Source organism: Thunnus albacares, chromosome 2, assembly GCF_914725855.1.
Source record: "Thunnus albacares chromosome 2, fThuAlb1.1, whole genome shotgun sequence".
Lineage (NCBI taxonomy): Eukaryota > Metazoa > Chordata > Actinopteri > Scombriformes > Scombridae > Thunnus > Thunnus albacares.
In genome coordinates this window covers 3,036,699-3,053,318 of record NC_058107.1, presented here as the reverse complement: position 1 = coordinate 3,053,318, position 16,620 = coordinate 3,036,699, and the positions used below count along the sequence as shown (strand labels likewise).

At 39.7% G+C, this 16,620-nt stretch overlaps 1 protein-coding gene across 2 annotated transcripts in view; it reads right to left on the bottom strand.

Moving 5' to 3' along the window:
* Positions 1-16,620, bottom strand: part of whrnb (whirlin b) — a 98,379-nt gene that overhangs the window by 14,926 nt on the left and 66,833 nt on the right. For both annotated transcript variants that reach the window (XM_044363066.1, XM_044363075.1), the window contains exons 4-7: positions 15,989-16,263; positions 14,400-14,436; positions 4,379-4,564; positions 3,227-3,418 (exon numbers count right to left, since the gene is read on the bottom strand). In XM_044363066.1, coding sequence (XP_044219001.1) covers positions 3,227-3,418; positions 4,379-4,564; positions 14,400-14,436; positions 15,989-16,263 — 690 coding nt within the window. The remainder of the gene's footprint in view (positions 1-3,226; positions 3,419-4,378; positions 4,565-14,399; positions 14,437-15,988; positions 16,264-16,620) is intronic.

Genomic DNA, 16,620 nt, shown 5'->3' with positions numbered 1-16,620 from the left:
TTAGGTTTAGGCACAAAAACCACTTGGTTAGGGTTAAGGAAAGATCATGGTTCAGGTTAAAATGATCACTTGAAACGTGGTGTGGGTTAAAGTTACTTCCTTAAAGTTACGCAACCATCATTGTCATGGCAACAGTAAACACCATGTCAATTGGTTAGTTATGGTTTTTAAAAAACTGTCGCGGTTGGAAACAGGATGCAAACAGTGGTCTCCTGCAGCAAAGTCCAAAGTCCACTTTTTTCCATCTATCTAGCCATAACACAATACACAATAAACACAATATGAGCCCCCATTACTGTCACATCACACATTTAATAATCAAACAATACTGCAACCCTGCTGATATTGATAAACATTTTAATCCAATTTAATATATGTTTATTTCTTACAATTTATTATGATATATTTAGCTCATATTTGGCTTTATTGTTTTTCTTAATGAGCTACTACAGCCAAAGAAAAATCACCTTCTCTGCTCAGAGATCTTTTGTGTTGCAGAGTGAGCTTGGACTGAGAGAAGGAAGAGACGATTCACACTATACAGAGTGCAAAGAACCAGACAGAATTATTATTCTTATAATTATTTATCATGCACACATAAATGGAAGCTTGATTAACTGATTTTTATTGTAATATTTACACTCTGAACATCCATATAAATTTGTATCCAGCAGGTTTCTTTGGCCTTCTTTTCATTCTGCTGTCCTTGACATACTACAGTTTTAAGCTTCAGTATAAATAGCTCTATCTCTCTATGCACATCTCCAAATACCCCTCCCCCACTGGCTTGGCATGCTACCACATTTTTAGCTATGTTAATTACAGCTATTGGCTATTCTAAATGACTATCTTGCAGCCAACCTGCATAGAAATATATATTTAATGAGACAATGCTGTGTCATAACATGATGTTGCTACAATGAATCTCATTGAGTAACTAAGTGCCTGTCAATTAAATGCAATTAGAGTTTCATTGGGGGAAGGAAAGGGTGGGGGGTGACACTCACAGTAATGAGAGTGTCAGCATGGGCAATTACACATGTGCATACACATATGGTGTGGTGATCTTTGTGACTGTGAAGGCCATAGTATATGATTCATGTCATTTTCATACTCATCAAACCATTCAGTGACCCCTCGTGTCCTGTGAATTGGGGCATTGTCATCCTGGAAGAGACCACTCCCATCAGGATAGAAATGTTTCATCATAGGATAAAGCTGATCACTCAGAACAACTTTGTATTGACTAGCAGTGACCCTTCCCTCTAAGGGGACAAGTGAACCCAAGCCACACCAGCAAAATGCCCCCCCACAGCATAACAGAGCCACCAGATGCCCTCACTAGAGGGGTCAAGCATTCAAGCCTGTACCGCTTTTTCCTTCAATTTGTCACCCGTCTGTAGCTAACCACAACAAGACAAATGCACTGCTCCCGTGGGCACACAGAGTGAGGAGTTTGGTCGGGCAGAGGGCCAGAATGTGCAGCAGATAATCCACACTTCGCTCAAGCTAAAAGCTAACTGTGTTATAACATTGTGTTGCTCTGTTGGGTCTTCTAGGCCAGACTGTTGGAGGAAGTGGATCAGAGGAAGACTGGAACCTGGCAGAATGAGGCCTCTGTGGATTGATGTGGGCCACAGTGAAACATCAATACTACATAGTTGACAGGCTGGTCTGTGAGAAAGACTGATGCTAGCAAGCTGGGACTGAGGGAGATGGGAACAAATGATATGTGCAGTGACACTCTAAGTCACACACACATACAAACAAACACATGTTCAGTGCTCTGTGTGAAAGGCCATTACATGAGTAGAACAGAATCACCATACTCTCATAGGTTCCCATCATACCTATGTGTAGTCCTGTATGCTTTGATCACATGCACCACTACTGAAAATTACGTAGCATCAAAATATGTTACAATATTTCTTCTTGTGGCGTCAAGTATATTCTATGTTTTTACACAGACAAGCACTCACATTTAATTTCCCTACACTAGTCTGTTTACAGTTTTGGCTGACCAGAGAGTAACCACCTCCTGACTGGTGCTTAAATGTTTAATCATATATGGATTTTACACAATAATTTTCTATAGCAAATTGCTATAGAGATTATTGTTAAATTTAAGAGTTGCTCTCACTTCTCCTCGGAAATTTGAACTCTGCTCTACTCTCTGGGGAAAAGTAGTTTCATTCAGTTTGTTTGACAGCTGTGTTGTGTTGAAAATGTTCATATTGCACTAAACTGATATCCTGTACATTACTGTCATGTACGTTAACTGACTGTTTTCCATTAAAAATATATTTTGAACAGCATATTTTCTCTTCAGCTGCAGATCATGTGATATATCATAGATAAATGGTATAAATGTATGTATCACAGGATTGCCTTTGTTGTGATATATGTGCACAAATCAGACACTCAGTGGCATCAGGGACACAGAATAGGCTCTGATCAGCAAAGTGATTAAAGCTTCAGCAGCATCAAGATGTTTATGCAGATTTTTCTCTAGAAATACAGAAAAGGCAGGAAGTGATGTAATAAATGCTTCATATTATATATTAATATCAAAAAGATAATAGAAAATTATATACAAATATAATACAAGTGAGATTTGTTGATTTAGATGTGTTCCTCATGCCATCAATGTGTCTGTATTTGTGTACATATTTACAATATTCAAATGTTATCACTTTTCTGTATTTGACTGCACGATGGAGTATTATCACTGACCTGTTCGGGAGGCTTTTTTCATTGAGTTTGTTGGGTGCTCAGTTCTGATTGTGTATTTTAATAAAGTCTGTTTCAAATGAATAACAGATTGCTTTTTCTCTTGTTTTTTCCAATCACGTCTATCCGCAATCAAAAGGTGTAGTCTGTTTTGTTAATTGCTAATGAAATTAACATTTTGTTCCAGCCAGCTGGCACAGATTGTAAATTATATTGAGCTTGCAGTGAATCAATATTTCATGTCAGATGATTTGGTAAGCAGCCATGTGACAAGAATGATAATGCTCAGCAAGATGGTTGTTAATGCAAAATATGCAAAAATATCTTTGACAAAGTTAAAAATTCATTCGCCCTGTTGTGGCTTATCCTGTGAAAATGAACACACTGCTCTGTTATCGTTATTTAGCTGATATGAACCTTTAAATAGGGTCAGATTGGGGCATTATTACACTCAATATTACCACATTTTCACTGTTACAGTAGATGATAGATCTACCTTAGCAGGGGTGGTGTGTCCAGTATCATGGATCACAGGGGCTGCATGAAGGCAGTGACCCTGTGGATGAAGAACTCCCAGGCCTCCATGCCAGGTCTGGTGGGCCTCCCTTTCGCGGTGCAACACCAGTCCGTCGTACAATTCAAGGTCGTGGGGAGCCACCAGACTCCTCACCTCAGACAGCATGGACAGCTGGAGGCAAGGAGAAGACAAAACAATTCTACAATTAAAAAAAGAGCAAAGAATAGCTCCGGTCAGCTGATGCTCTTTTAAAAAAAATACTATATGTGGGATTTTTATGTGATTGCAGCATCTTTCAAATCATTTCTACACAATAAAAGCCGACACAATGTAATTAGAAAACAGCAAAATTGTGCAGGACAAGGCAGTGTTTTGGTCTTAAAGTTTTAAAATAGAAAATGTTTCTTTCTACTGTCATGAAACTCAAATTCCCAAAACAATGGAGCCTCATTGTAAAAATAATTACATCACTATATAATTTTCATAAAATAAGTGTTTTTAAGACTGAATAGGAAACCAAATGAACACTGTTAACACAAAGAAAAAATTGTTCAAAATGGCCATATCTTTTGAAATCACACTGGCCTCTAGGTGCATTTGTACTTCTTTTCTAAATTTTTGTAGTTAATTCACCTTGATTCTGAGATTTCTCTGCTCTGAACTGAAATGTCTTCATTTTTAGCCATGCTAGTGGCCTCGTCTGTCCACCACTTCACTCCAGACTGAAATATCTTGCCATGAGATTTTGTACAAACATTTTCAAACTTATAGTCTTCAGCCCTAACTGATGCTGACTCAAGTGACATCATTTGAGTCAACTTTCACACAGTTCGCTCTGGAGACTTTATACAACTTTTTTCACACATATGGTGGCGCTCGCCAACAAACACGCTGGAATTCACCTTTAAGTTCATATGAAGCCTTTGCTGTTAAAGTTAAGCTGCAAGCCTTTTTAGAATTTGCCAGGTGACTCCAGTCCATACCTCTGTTTTCTACTACATGATCACTGAAGTTCTCTGTAAATTCACAGATTTGCTGTTAAAAAACTGTGTGCACATATTCCTAGATTCGATTACATTCAAGTATTTTCTCCTGTGTTCCTGACAAAACCTTTAGATCTCAGACTGGTACCTTTGCGTGTGTGTTGAAGAGCTCAAACAGAGCCATGGCCAGAGGCTCCACTCCTATGTGTCCCTCCTGGTACTCCTGGAGGTAGTAGGCCATGGTCTGTCTCTCTAGCTCTGTCAGCAGCATGTAGGACTGCTGCTCCAGAGACACCTGGGCTCCAGGCGGGCCGGCACCCCTGTAAACCGCCGGCTGGATGGTCAGATAGGTCAACGCATGAGGAAAGATGAAGAGAAAAATGAAGGGAGAAAATATGAGGGTCACGTACAGATATAATAAGATCAGTTATCTAACTCTATGACCCCAGAGTAGCATGCAGACAGAAAGTCTTGTGATGTGTGCAGACCTCCCATTCCCCCTCTCCCATCCTGCACACACATGGCAGTGGCTGAGCTTATCACGCTCAGGGAATAGAGGAACCACTTCAAAGTCTCAGGGAGAGTCAGTCAGAACTTGTTTGCCTTTAGGACTCCATCATCGTTATCTTCATAAGCAGCTCAACTTGGAAACAGGTCCTCTCACTGTTGGTAGATTGACAGAGTTTCAGCGAGGTCCCGTGGCTTTACGCCAATCCTGAAAACCTTTCTATGGAACAAAAAGCAGCCTGCAAGAGCTGCTGGGGGAGATTTCTCCTCCCACAAAGTTTCAGCTGTGAAACAAATAAACTGTTCATTAGATAGCGGATATAAGCCTCCACATGATTCGCTGAGACTTAGCACGGCTCTGTGATGGTGAAGCTCAAGTAAAACACCATATAATAAATGAGACTGCAGAAGGCCATTAACAAGAAAGCTATTCTCTGTGCTTAAGGTTAAATAATATCCATAACTGAAGAATAAAAGGCTTAGAGATATAGCCTGAGAGGGAGAAAGGACAGAAACAGAAAGAGGTGGAGACAAAACAGAGATCAAGAGAAGCTCTTACTGTAATTTGTTGGATTGAGAAATCAATACTTTCTAAGAGTTTGCCAATTGAATTTGACCTTGAGCATCCCTCCGTCAACTTACAGGATTGACTTTAAGCGTACTGACATGATAAAGGAGGAAAGAGATCACTTTAAAGCTCAGAGTTAGAGGATATAAACACTCTCATGTCTCTGACAGAAGCTCACTCTGAGCTATGATTGTATCTGATGTGAGGGGCCCCTAGTTGGGGCCAAAATTGAATGAAGTCAAATCGATCGAGTGAAATCTGATTCCTGAGGACAATGATGAGACAGTGTATCCGAAGGCTTTTCTTTCATTATAAAAAACACTAAGAAGTGTGTTGCTTTAAAACTTTAATGGAATTCTTTGCGGATCAACAAAAATCAAATAGCAGTTGTAGTTAATGTATAAGGGAGAAAATAATCTGTGAAAATTCTCCAATCTCTGGTCTTTTTTTTAATGTAATGTTTCTTTGATGACCTTTATGTGAGCAATCTAATCAGCTGTATCAAGTTAGCCTAACAGATGTTTCATAGCTTCCCAGTGTCTCTACTAATCAATAGAAAAAGGGACAGGCACAGAATACTGGTTGCAACAAGTCCACCTATCTAAAGGACACACTACATCATTTGCGATTGCCTTTAAAATCACAGTGAAAAGGCAGTGAGAGCATCTTTAGCTTTCTGTGATGTACTGTATTTCAGAGTGAAAAGGGATATGTGGGGGCGAGGAGGGATCTGATCAAATCTTGCAAACAAAGTTTTTGGTAACTGGTATCAAAACACATATTTCTGATCCATGATGTCACTCTGCCAGCTACCATAATCCATGAGCGGTGGGAGAACAACACTCGACCCAAACCATATTTGACTGGTTAGATTTATTAGCGCAGTGCCCGTTCAAAATTTCTCAATACCAAGAGAGAACAGTGCCTGTCCCCTAAATGCAGACTGTAGATGCTACAATTTACTGCAGTTAGCTAAAGAAGTAGAAAGCCAAACTGGAGTGACTGTTTCACGTGACACCATACGGCGCACACTGCAGAGGAATGGCATGCAGGGGTATCGTCCACGAAGGAAGCCTCTCCTAAAGCCCAAGCACAAAAAAGCACGCCTAGAATTTGCCAGGGCCCATGCTGAAATAGATGAAGACTACTGGGACTCTATACTCTGGAGTGATAAGACTAGGATCATTGTTTCTGGAACTAATGGCTTCAAAACTATATGGCGTCGTAAAGGTGAGGATTTCAAAGAAAAATGCATGGTGCCTACAGTGAAATATGGTGGTGGCAGAGTCCTTATGTGGGACTGCATGAGTGCTGCTGCATTTCATTAATGGTATCATGAACTCACAGATGTACTGCTCTATAATGAAAGAGAAGATACTACCATCACTCCGTGCCCTTGGTCGTCGTGCACTTTTCCAACACGACAATGATCCAAAACACACATCTAAAGCTACTGCTGCATTTTTGAAGACGAACAGGGTGAAGGTGATTGAATGGCCAAGTATGTCACCTGATCTGAACCCAGTTGAACACCTATGGGGAATTCTGAAGAGACAAGTTGAGCATCACTCTCCATCCAGCATCCAAGAGGTTGTTCTTGAAGAATGGAAAAAGATAGATGTTGCAATATGTCGCCAATTTGTTCATTCCATGCCTAGAAGACTTGGTGCTCTCCTTAAAAATCACAGCGGTCATGCAAAATACTAGATGTAGTTTTTGTTGCTGGGTGTATTCATTTTTGCTTTAACTAATTTGAGTAAAAGTGAAGATTTTGTGATCTAAGTTATATTATTAACCTTAATTTCATGTTACAGAGTTAAACAAGTGTTAAATAAAACTCAGCCATGTGAAAATTTTGGAAATTGTTCTTGTGTTCATTGAGATATTGATAAAAATCTTACTTTTCAAAGAGGGTGTACTCATTTATGCTGAGCAATGTACATGATTTTTCCATGTATTTCGAGGCAGTACAGGGTTTGCATTTGTGGTACAGTGATAAAGCAGTGGTCTAAAGAATGAATGGATCAGTCCACTGGGACATCAAACTACATCTGCGCTGAAATAACATTTCCCTAGGTCTGTATTTTTGAGCAGATGAGCCTGCAAACTGGGTCATGGAAATCCATGTCTCATGAAAATCCAGTCTGAAAAGACTTTATATGAACAAACTAGAGTTTTCCCAAAAAAACAGGAATGTTGTTAAAAGAACTAATATGTACTTTTGGTTAGTTTGGTTTATCTGTTTTTGTCAGCCCATCCTCACAAGAAAAACAGTACAGTATAGGCCTAAAATTCAGGCTGCCATTACAACCAACCCTTACGTTCACACCACCTAGTGGCCGTAGTAATTATGACCCAGGAAGTGACGCAGTTCAGATGACATCAATATAAAGTGTCTTGATAAGATGACTTCACCTTATTAGCAGGAGGCAGGTTGGGTGGATGGCTAGATAGCTTGACAGCAAAAAGTGGACTTTGCTGCAGGAGACCCATGTTCACTTCCTGTTTCCAACCATGAATGTCATGTTTCCAACCGTGAGTTGGGATGTTTTTAAAAAAAAATGTAATCATGACGACAAAAGTTGCATAACTTTAAGAAAGTATAAGCCACGTTTCAAGTTATCATTTTAACCCAAACCATGATCCTTCCCGAACCCGAATATGTCATATCATAAAACATGATTATTATTAAACAGTGTTTTGTAATGACTGTGGAAAGCGGCATATCTCGGTCTAGATGGTGTAAATTTAACTATAGGTCATTTTTTGCTGGCTGAATTTTAGACCTATACTGTTGTTTAATTATGAGGATGTGTTGGATTTGTTGTTTTTTGCATTGTCTCATCTGTTTTTTCTGTCCTAACAGTACAATTCTGAGATTATATTTTGCAGTTACCCACTTTTTGTGGTCTTGTTGTTCTTAGTTGAAGGATTACACAGTCTAATCCAGAAGGTTCAGAAAGTGAGACCCTCCAAACACTCATGAGGTAATCTCTTCATCTAGGTTTTTACTTAAGGGACAAGTGAAACATGTTTTTCTTGCTGTAATCATTCCTCCTGTTCATACTGACCATTAGAAGATCCCTTCATAATGCACTGACAATGTAAGTGATGGGGGACAAACCTACAGTCCTCTTTCTGTGCAAAACTTAATTAAAACTTTATCTAAAGTTAATATGAAGCTTCAGCCATCCAAATGTGTCAAATCAAGTAGATATCTTTCAATGTTATAGTCTTTTTAGTGCCAAAGTCCTTCCACCTTCTACTTCCACCACAGCTCAACAGGGAAACACTGTCCGAGGAAACAGAAAGAATTTGATGCTAAAAAGACTGTAAATGTGGCAGATATCCACTTGATATGACTAACTCAGACTGCTATAGCCTCATATAAGCTTCACATCAACTTTTATATACATTTTTGCACAAAATGATGTGTTTGGCCCCCATCACTTACACTGAAAGCACATTTGATGGGGATCTTTTAATAGCCAGTATCAACAGGACGAATGACTACAGCGAGGAAAACCTCTTTCACTGTTCATACGGACAACTGACTGCTGTTTTAAGACACAGTTGAGAAGCTCTGAATCTATCCGTTAAGAGCAAGTATTTTTTAATGTTTTTCTTGCAGTCACAATTCAGAAAGGCTGTCATCTATCATATTGTTATTTGAGAATACGTGGCATTTGTCACACACAATATATAACAGATGATGAAGAAAAGGGCATGAAAGTTAATTCTTGGCCATGGAAACAATGGTTTGACAAAATAATCTTATCAGATCTACTTATTAGCTTTTTCCACTGCATCTTATGGTCTTAATCAACGGATGGAATTGGCACAGTGCAAACTGAGTGCAGGCTAGTAAGTGGACCTAATTAGCCCACACAGTCTAATTCCTTTGTTAAATGAAGAAATGGCTTTGCATTAAAAAGGAATGTCAGCTTCAAAAGTTATAATCAGGTGAATAGTAACAGAGGACTCTGGGACAGAGCCAGAACATGCTGGAGGGATTATATATCTCATCTGGCCTGGGAAGTCCTCAGGACATCCATATTATCTGAACCTGGAGACATATCATCAGGGAGTGAATACAACACATCTGCTTTCTTATAGCGCAGATGCTCTGCCGCTTGCTCTTGCCTCTGCTTGCATTTTCTGCTGATATTCTTGTTTTTCTTCTGTGATACAACTATGAGCAGCGGCTCCTGGATACTTATAAATCACTGGGACTGTATTTTTTTGTGGATATAGTGGGAGATTTGTGATGTGACTGGCTGGCCTGCATTATTATTATTATCCATGCATAGCACCTTTTCAAACTCTGTCCTTAGTAGGACAAAGTCATGAACTGCTGCGAAAGGGAGAGCTAGCAACAATTCTCCCCAATTCTCCAGTGTGCAACTGGGGAAAAAGATTTGCTCCACTGTTGCAGGACCCTGGATCTCCATCTGATGATCTGGATGACGTCTCATCTTCACACAGCAGGGTAAGGAGTGAGAGTAAATCACAAAGTAAAAGGCTACAGAGAAAGCTAATGACTGGGTCTCAAACTCTAAAAAAAGTTTGAGACCCAACTCTAAAAAAACTAACTTTTTTCTTCCTAGGAGGACAATAACTAGATAGACCAAGTGATGTTAATGTCCCCAATAGAAAATATTGCTCTGTTTTCATCTGACTCTCTAATGTTTCACAGATTCTTTCAAGATACAATACATTGGCATTTGGAGGCCTATTGCAGCAGCCCACTAATACAGGCTTCCCATGAGATGGGTGCAGCTGAAGCCAGATATCTTCTAGATCACCTGATATTAAATCAGGGCGCAGTTTATTTGCAATACCGTCATCAACATATAAGGCTACACCTGCTCTGATTGGTGATTTGCCAATACAGATTAGGTTGGTTTTGTGTGTGTGTGTGTGTGTAGGTGCGTGTGTGTGTGTCATTGACTGTATAAAAATATGGATGACGTGTCTCCACTTCCTACTGCAGAGTCTGTGCAGTAGAGTTGGGCGCCGGGACCTCAGCCTTCCCGCCGTCTGACGGAGGTTTCAATCATGACGACATATCCCCTTTTTATATTGTCAAATAACAAATTAAAAACAAACTTCTCAGAAAAATGAGCACTTAGACAACCATAAGCGTGATAAGAACTACCTAAAATGACAGCACCCATCTTTGGGAAAAATGTATTTGATGTGAGCTTTGATATTTTAGTTTGGCTCATGTCCCATTAGCTAACATGGAGGTGGTGGGTCTTATGGCCTATAATGCAGCCAGCCACCAGAGGGCAATCGCGATGAATGGCTTCACTTTTGGGGAGCTGTCATGTCGTCCATCTTTATATACAGTCAATGGTGTGTGTGTGTGTCTGTGTGTGTGAGGGAGAGAGAGAGAGATAGAAATTGTATAACTAGGAGAAAGTCTCTCAGATGTCCTCTAAATTATGGTGTGTCAGCATACATGTTCTTCTCTTGTACTTCTAACCAATCACATCCCCGGAGCTAAGGCCCTAATTAATATACAGCACACTGCCTTCACTAACAAGCTGCTTTATGATAACCATCCTCATTTGAGTCACTATGATACAAGCACTGAAAACTCCCTCAGCATAAAGCAGCATCCTTTATGCGCTGTCTTTAATTCATTCATGGTTACCCAGCGGCTGTTGAAATGCTTGTTGGACATGCATTAAATCAACATGGCCGCCCATCCGATCTTAAATTACAAAGCTCATTAGTCCTTGGCCGCCTGGAGCACAGAAATTGGACCCATTTCTGAAGGATAGCTGCTTAATTATAGCAGAGCCTTTGATGCAGAGTGTATCAGTTTTCTGCACATAATAGCATGTAGCTCAGCTGTTTACAGTGTCAACTGAAAATGTTTAATAAAAGAAGCAATAGGTTGGGAGGTTGGAGAGTGAGCAATACAGGATAATAATAGTCTTGATTAGTACCATCACTGTTACATCAGTGTTATATATTCACTGACAACATTACAACAAGTCTATCCACTTTGATCTCTGATACACTGCAGCAATCTTATAGATAGATAGATAGATAGATAGATAGATAGATAGATAGATAGATAGATAGATAGATAGATAGATAGATAGATAGATAGATCTTGTTTCCATACAGCCAATCAAATCTTTGCATGTAACATAGTGTTAATCATGGCAGAGCAGACGGTCACACTGAGCCACAGACTGAACAACCCACTTTAGCTGCTGAAGTCTAATTCTTACAGGTAAAACAGGAGCTCAGCTGATTAGGTCTAGTTAAAGGTCTAATTAATTGAATGAAGAATAGTAAATATGTTGCACAGTATTTTGAGTTAATTCTACAGTATTTTACCAACACTGAGTTGAATAAGAAGTGAGCAGAGAAATGTTGACTATGACAACAGCATGTTGTGTTTCTCTTGAAGCAAATATATCAAGGAAGTATTGTCAATGGATGCAGTTTGCATCCCTTAAGCCACTATACAAATATTACCCATCATTAGAGAACGGTGTTGTGAACAAACAGAACCCCCTCCAGAAAGCCAACCAATAGTAAAAGCATGAACCAAACAACAAACAGCCAAAGAAGATTGAGCTCAATCAACCACATGAAATTAATTCACAACAAATAATACAAATATCTGCACATGGGTAGACTGCAAGCAGCATGGTAACAGTAAAACCTGGCAGCAGTGCCACCAGCAGATCTGTGTCAGCAATAAAACCCTGCAAAAACAAACGACCGATAAATTATATCTGTGGTCAAACAAGTAGCAGCAAAGCTCCTACTTAACGGTTAGCAAGGTCAATAGCCTCATACTGTAGCTTAATAGTGTGCTTAACTGAGCCAATAGACATCAGCAGGCAATATAGCAGCAGCAAATATTTCCCTTAGTGAAGTCAACCAGTTAGTTTCTGGCCCTTCTGGTGGTGAAAGCCTTTTGTAAAGCTACTTAGAAGATCACCCACATGCTGGGTGAGTGAGTTTATCACTGAACTCTCAATTTCTCCTTCCATTTCCACAGTTATTATCCACCTTCACTTATGCCAAAACTGTGCAAGGTGCACAGGAGCGCACGACCAGGCTCCCACATGAGAAAAGGTCCATGGTCATGGAAGGTTTCAGCACTTCTCCCACACTGGGGAAGAAGCATCTGAAAGACAAGTTGTTGTTTTCTCCTTCTTTTTCCAGTTTTTTTCCTCTGCCATCAACTGACAATTACCTCTAACATTTGTGTCAAAAATCATCAAAAGTGAGAACAATCTTCGCTTAATCATCAGGGAGATGTGTGCTGCACATTTGCTGTTTCCTACCTAAGATGAGTCGGGTGAAGACCTATTTGGTGAAATATACTGTTTGCATACTATCTGTGAGTTTCGGGGGAGGATTGATATGCTCCCAATTGTGACTTGAGCAATGCCAATGTCAGATTACCTTTCTAATAACTCTCCTATTTCATTGTAATTTCACTTTCAATATTGAAAAGGTTCAACTGGATATATTTTACAACAGGAAAATTCTGAAAATAACATAAATCATTAACTTTTCGGGACAGGTTAGGGTTAGGCAAGTAGTGGTTATGGTTAGGATAAGTCTCCAGAAAATGTAAGTCAATGTAACGCCCTCTGAAGTGATGGAAATATGACTGTGTGTGTGTGTGTGTGAGTGTGTGTACAGTAGCTGTGTGTAAGGCTGATGCAATACGCATCTCGACACATTGCCAACAATCCGATACATTAAAGATACATATGAAGCAACTACCAATGTGATACAATTCACCCTATTGCGACGTATTGTAATTCGACACAATTTGATTCAACACAATGCAATTCGACATGATGCAAAAGAATGACGCTATGCAATTCAATATGGTACAGGGGGTTTGATTTTATTTTTACCAATGCAAAGATGTTAGAAATGATGCATCGAGTTCATCCAAAATAGTTCTGTATCCGGTGCACACTTTCTTAATCAGGGCGGGGATTTTTAGTGGCAGATTAATCTACATTAGGTGCTCTAGTGGATATTTCTGGCAGCAGGACAGTGTGCGTGGGAGTAAGTCAAAATAAACTATAGCATGTGTGTTCAAGGTTATGAAGGAACATGTCACCCAGTGCAACCGTGTGGCTCACTGATGTGTTTTTAAGGGTTTTCGGACAACAGAGGAATAAAGTACAACAGGCTTTGATACACACACAATTCATTGCTGTTTTGAGCCTGCACATGAGATTTGAATATCACTAGCATCATCCTTTAAATATGCATATTACATTCACATCTTCATTGCCTTATTAACAGCACTAATAAACGCATGACTTAACTGTCATCTCTATTGTGCAAAGAAAATGAAGCCTATCGTTAGTTCAGGCAGAGCACTGAGGTCGAACTTCAATATTAGCTGATTGGTATCAGCTGTTTCATTCATGCTTCACAGTCACTGGCTCATTCAGAGCTAAGTCCAGTCATTTTCACGCAGGTGTACGGAGAGGTCATTATAACCTGACACTTCTTACTATTACTCTGCTGATAATCTCATAAGACTGCATTTGTTGGTGCAGCTGACTTCACCATCCTGTTTTCCTCCTTATATGCTATGTTTTTGACATTGTCAAAAACATAGCATAGCATAACATAGCGTAACATAGCATTGATTTAACAAAGAGCTAATGTTTGTGTTTTTTAAGGGTTGATACTGTAGTTCTCTCAGCAGAATCCTCATTGAGCCTCAAGAGCAGAGCCTTTTCAACTAAATCTGACTATTTGTGATGAATGCTCAAATGTTGATTTAAGTGCCTCTGATTGAAATCAAATCACAAAGAAAATGATCAGTCCATCTTAAGTTTTAACAATTTTAATTTAAATGTAAGTCTCAGCTTAATGTCTTATCATTCTATGCTTGGGCACTGTCAGGCATAAAATAGTCAGACTTCTCTGATAAATTATGATTCATATTGTTGTGACGTCATGTAAAATGATGATAAATGATGATAAATGAACCCAGCAGTGTTGTGTATTCCAAATCTTAAAAGGGCTTTACAGTGTGTTATCACATACACAGTGAGCAGTAATACCAAGCTGCCTCTCTTACCTTTCCTAGTACAGGTGTGGCTCTTGCAGAAGATGGTCTGCAACAAATAAAACAAGGCACAGTGTATTTAAGACACACATAATATCTTAATTTGTAATTATTCTACAAACAAGTTGAATTGAGAGCAACATATGAAAGTAAGTATTAGTAGAAATACCCCTACACCTCACTGATTCATATGTATGTAGAACATTAAAAACACAACAACAACATCACAGATGGCGGTGTGGCCGAGCCAAGCCTTAGGCAAGACAGAGGCAACGTGACTTTAATGAAGTGTGGACCTAAGAGCCACCTTGTATGATTTCCAAGGCAGCAGCAGGCAGGGAAATTTATACCTCCACAAATTCTCAATCAGGGCCAGCTCCATTAGAGCTGGGGGACAGATGGATGTGGATGAGAGAGAGAGAGAGGGGGGGGGGGGGCTGGGGTGTCAATAATATACACTGCTTTGCTGTCAAACACAACCCTCCACTCTGGGGAAAGGTTTTTTGCCCTGTACCTCCCAAACAGACCCACAGATAAGATGAGATTTTGCGCACTGGGTTACCATGTTTTTTGTTGCTGATTTAGTCCTAAATTAAAACTAAATAAATAAAAGAAATGGTCACAGTGATTTTTTCCCCCCACTTTTACATACTAAATTAGGTATTATATCTTTTGTCATTCCAAAGATTTTAATTGGATCCATTTGAGAACCAAAGCAACAAATACTAAAATGAGCCTTGCACTGTCTTGTATTCATTTCTGTCTGTCTTATTTTTATGTGTGGGAGTGCATAAAAATGACTATTAAAGGAAATCTGAGTCTGAATCTGAAAATGATTCAACTAACCTTCAGAAATGGTCGGATTAAAATGAAAGGTCATTCCCACCAGTCTTACGGCTTGATTACACTTGGCATGTCTGCGTCCGATGCAGCCACTCTAGTGAATGCATGTGATCCTACCAGAGGCGTTGGGATTCCAGCGAGCACATTAAATTAAATTGCACTGTTAGGCTTCCATAATTACTGCAGTAGCAGTGCAATTAAACTAATTTGTTAACTTGCTCAGATTTCGTTGATTTGGTCATTTTACTACTATGGAGTCAGCTATGTAGATAAATGGTTTCCTTATTTGTCATTTAATTGTGTTTGTTGTTGATATACGATTTGGAATCTGCACAGGATGTTTTATTTTGAAAATTGACTGGATGCTCTATGCTGTTTCTGTGTCGGACTTCCTGCCCAGCTTGATCTGCTCTGTACAGCTTGATGCAGCTTCTGTAAAATTGGATGGGGTGTGTAACTTTAGCACAGCAGAGCGTAGGGCCGCTTCTGGGCCACACTCACTTTTTACATTTAGATAGTATGAAATATAAGTTGTTAGTTACAGGGTGTTAAATGGTGGTTTTACCCTATAAAAATAGCTGATACTCTCTAAATACAAAATTTTAATCAACAACAACAAAAAAAAGTACTTAATGGGGAAACAAAGAGGCACAGGTCATTTATCAGTTAAAATGATGTGCCTGATTCAATGCTGTTGACAGTTCTAGTATTGACTGTAATTGGCTAATAGTCCTTGTCATTGATTATAATGCACTCACCTTGAATTGCAGGCACTGGCACTGATACTAGGGAGGATGCCGGCATTGACAGCAGGGTTGGTGACGGAACTTGGGTTGACTGTAGCGTTGGTCTCGGCTATGGCCTGACTGCTGATCCATTTGGTCTCATCCACCACTGTGCGTGCATGAGGGAGACGACCCACATCCCTCACCTTCATCAGCAGGTGGTGCCCTGTTTTGAGGATGTGAACCGCCTCATCGTGGGAGATGGTGACAAAGCTCTGCCCATTCACTTCCAGGATCTGGTCACCCACCTGTCAAGGCAATTGAAGGACCAGTTTAAGTAAACACAATCACTATATTCTCATTATCGCCATGCAGACCAATTGCAGACATAATTTCTTAGAGTTCTGCATGACAAACAGCAGCAGGCTAAATATCATCCAAAGTCATGTGCAGCCTACAGTAGGATGACATATGGAGTTATTATTATAACAAAGTTCAGGAACAAGACCACACCGTCCCAGGTCCTTTCTGTGTGGAGTTTGCATGTTCTCCCCATGTTCGCGTGGGTTTCCGCCGGGTACTCCGGTTTCCTCCCACCATCAAAGTCATGCTCGTTAGGGTTAATACTTCCACATAAGTGATTCTTCTCATCCTATTCTAGGAAC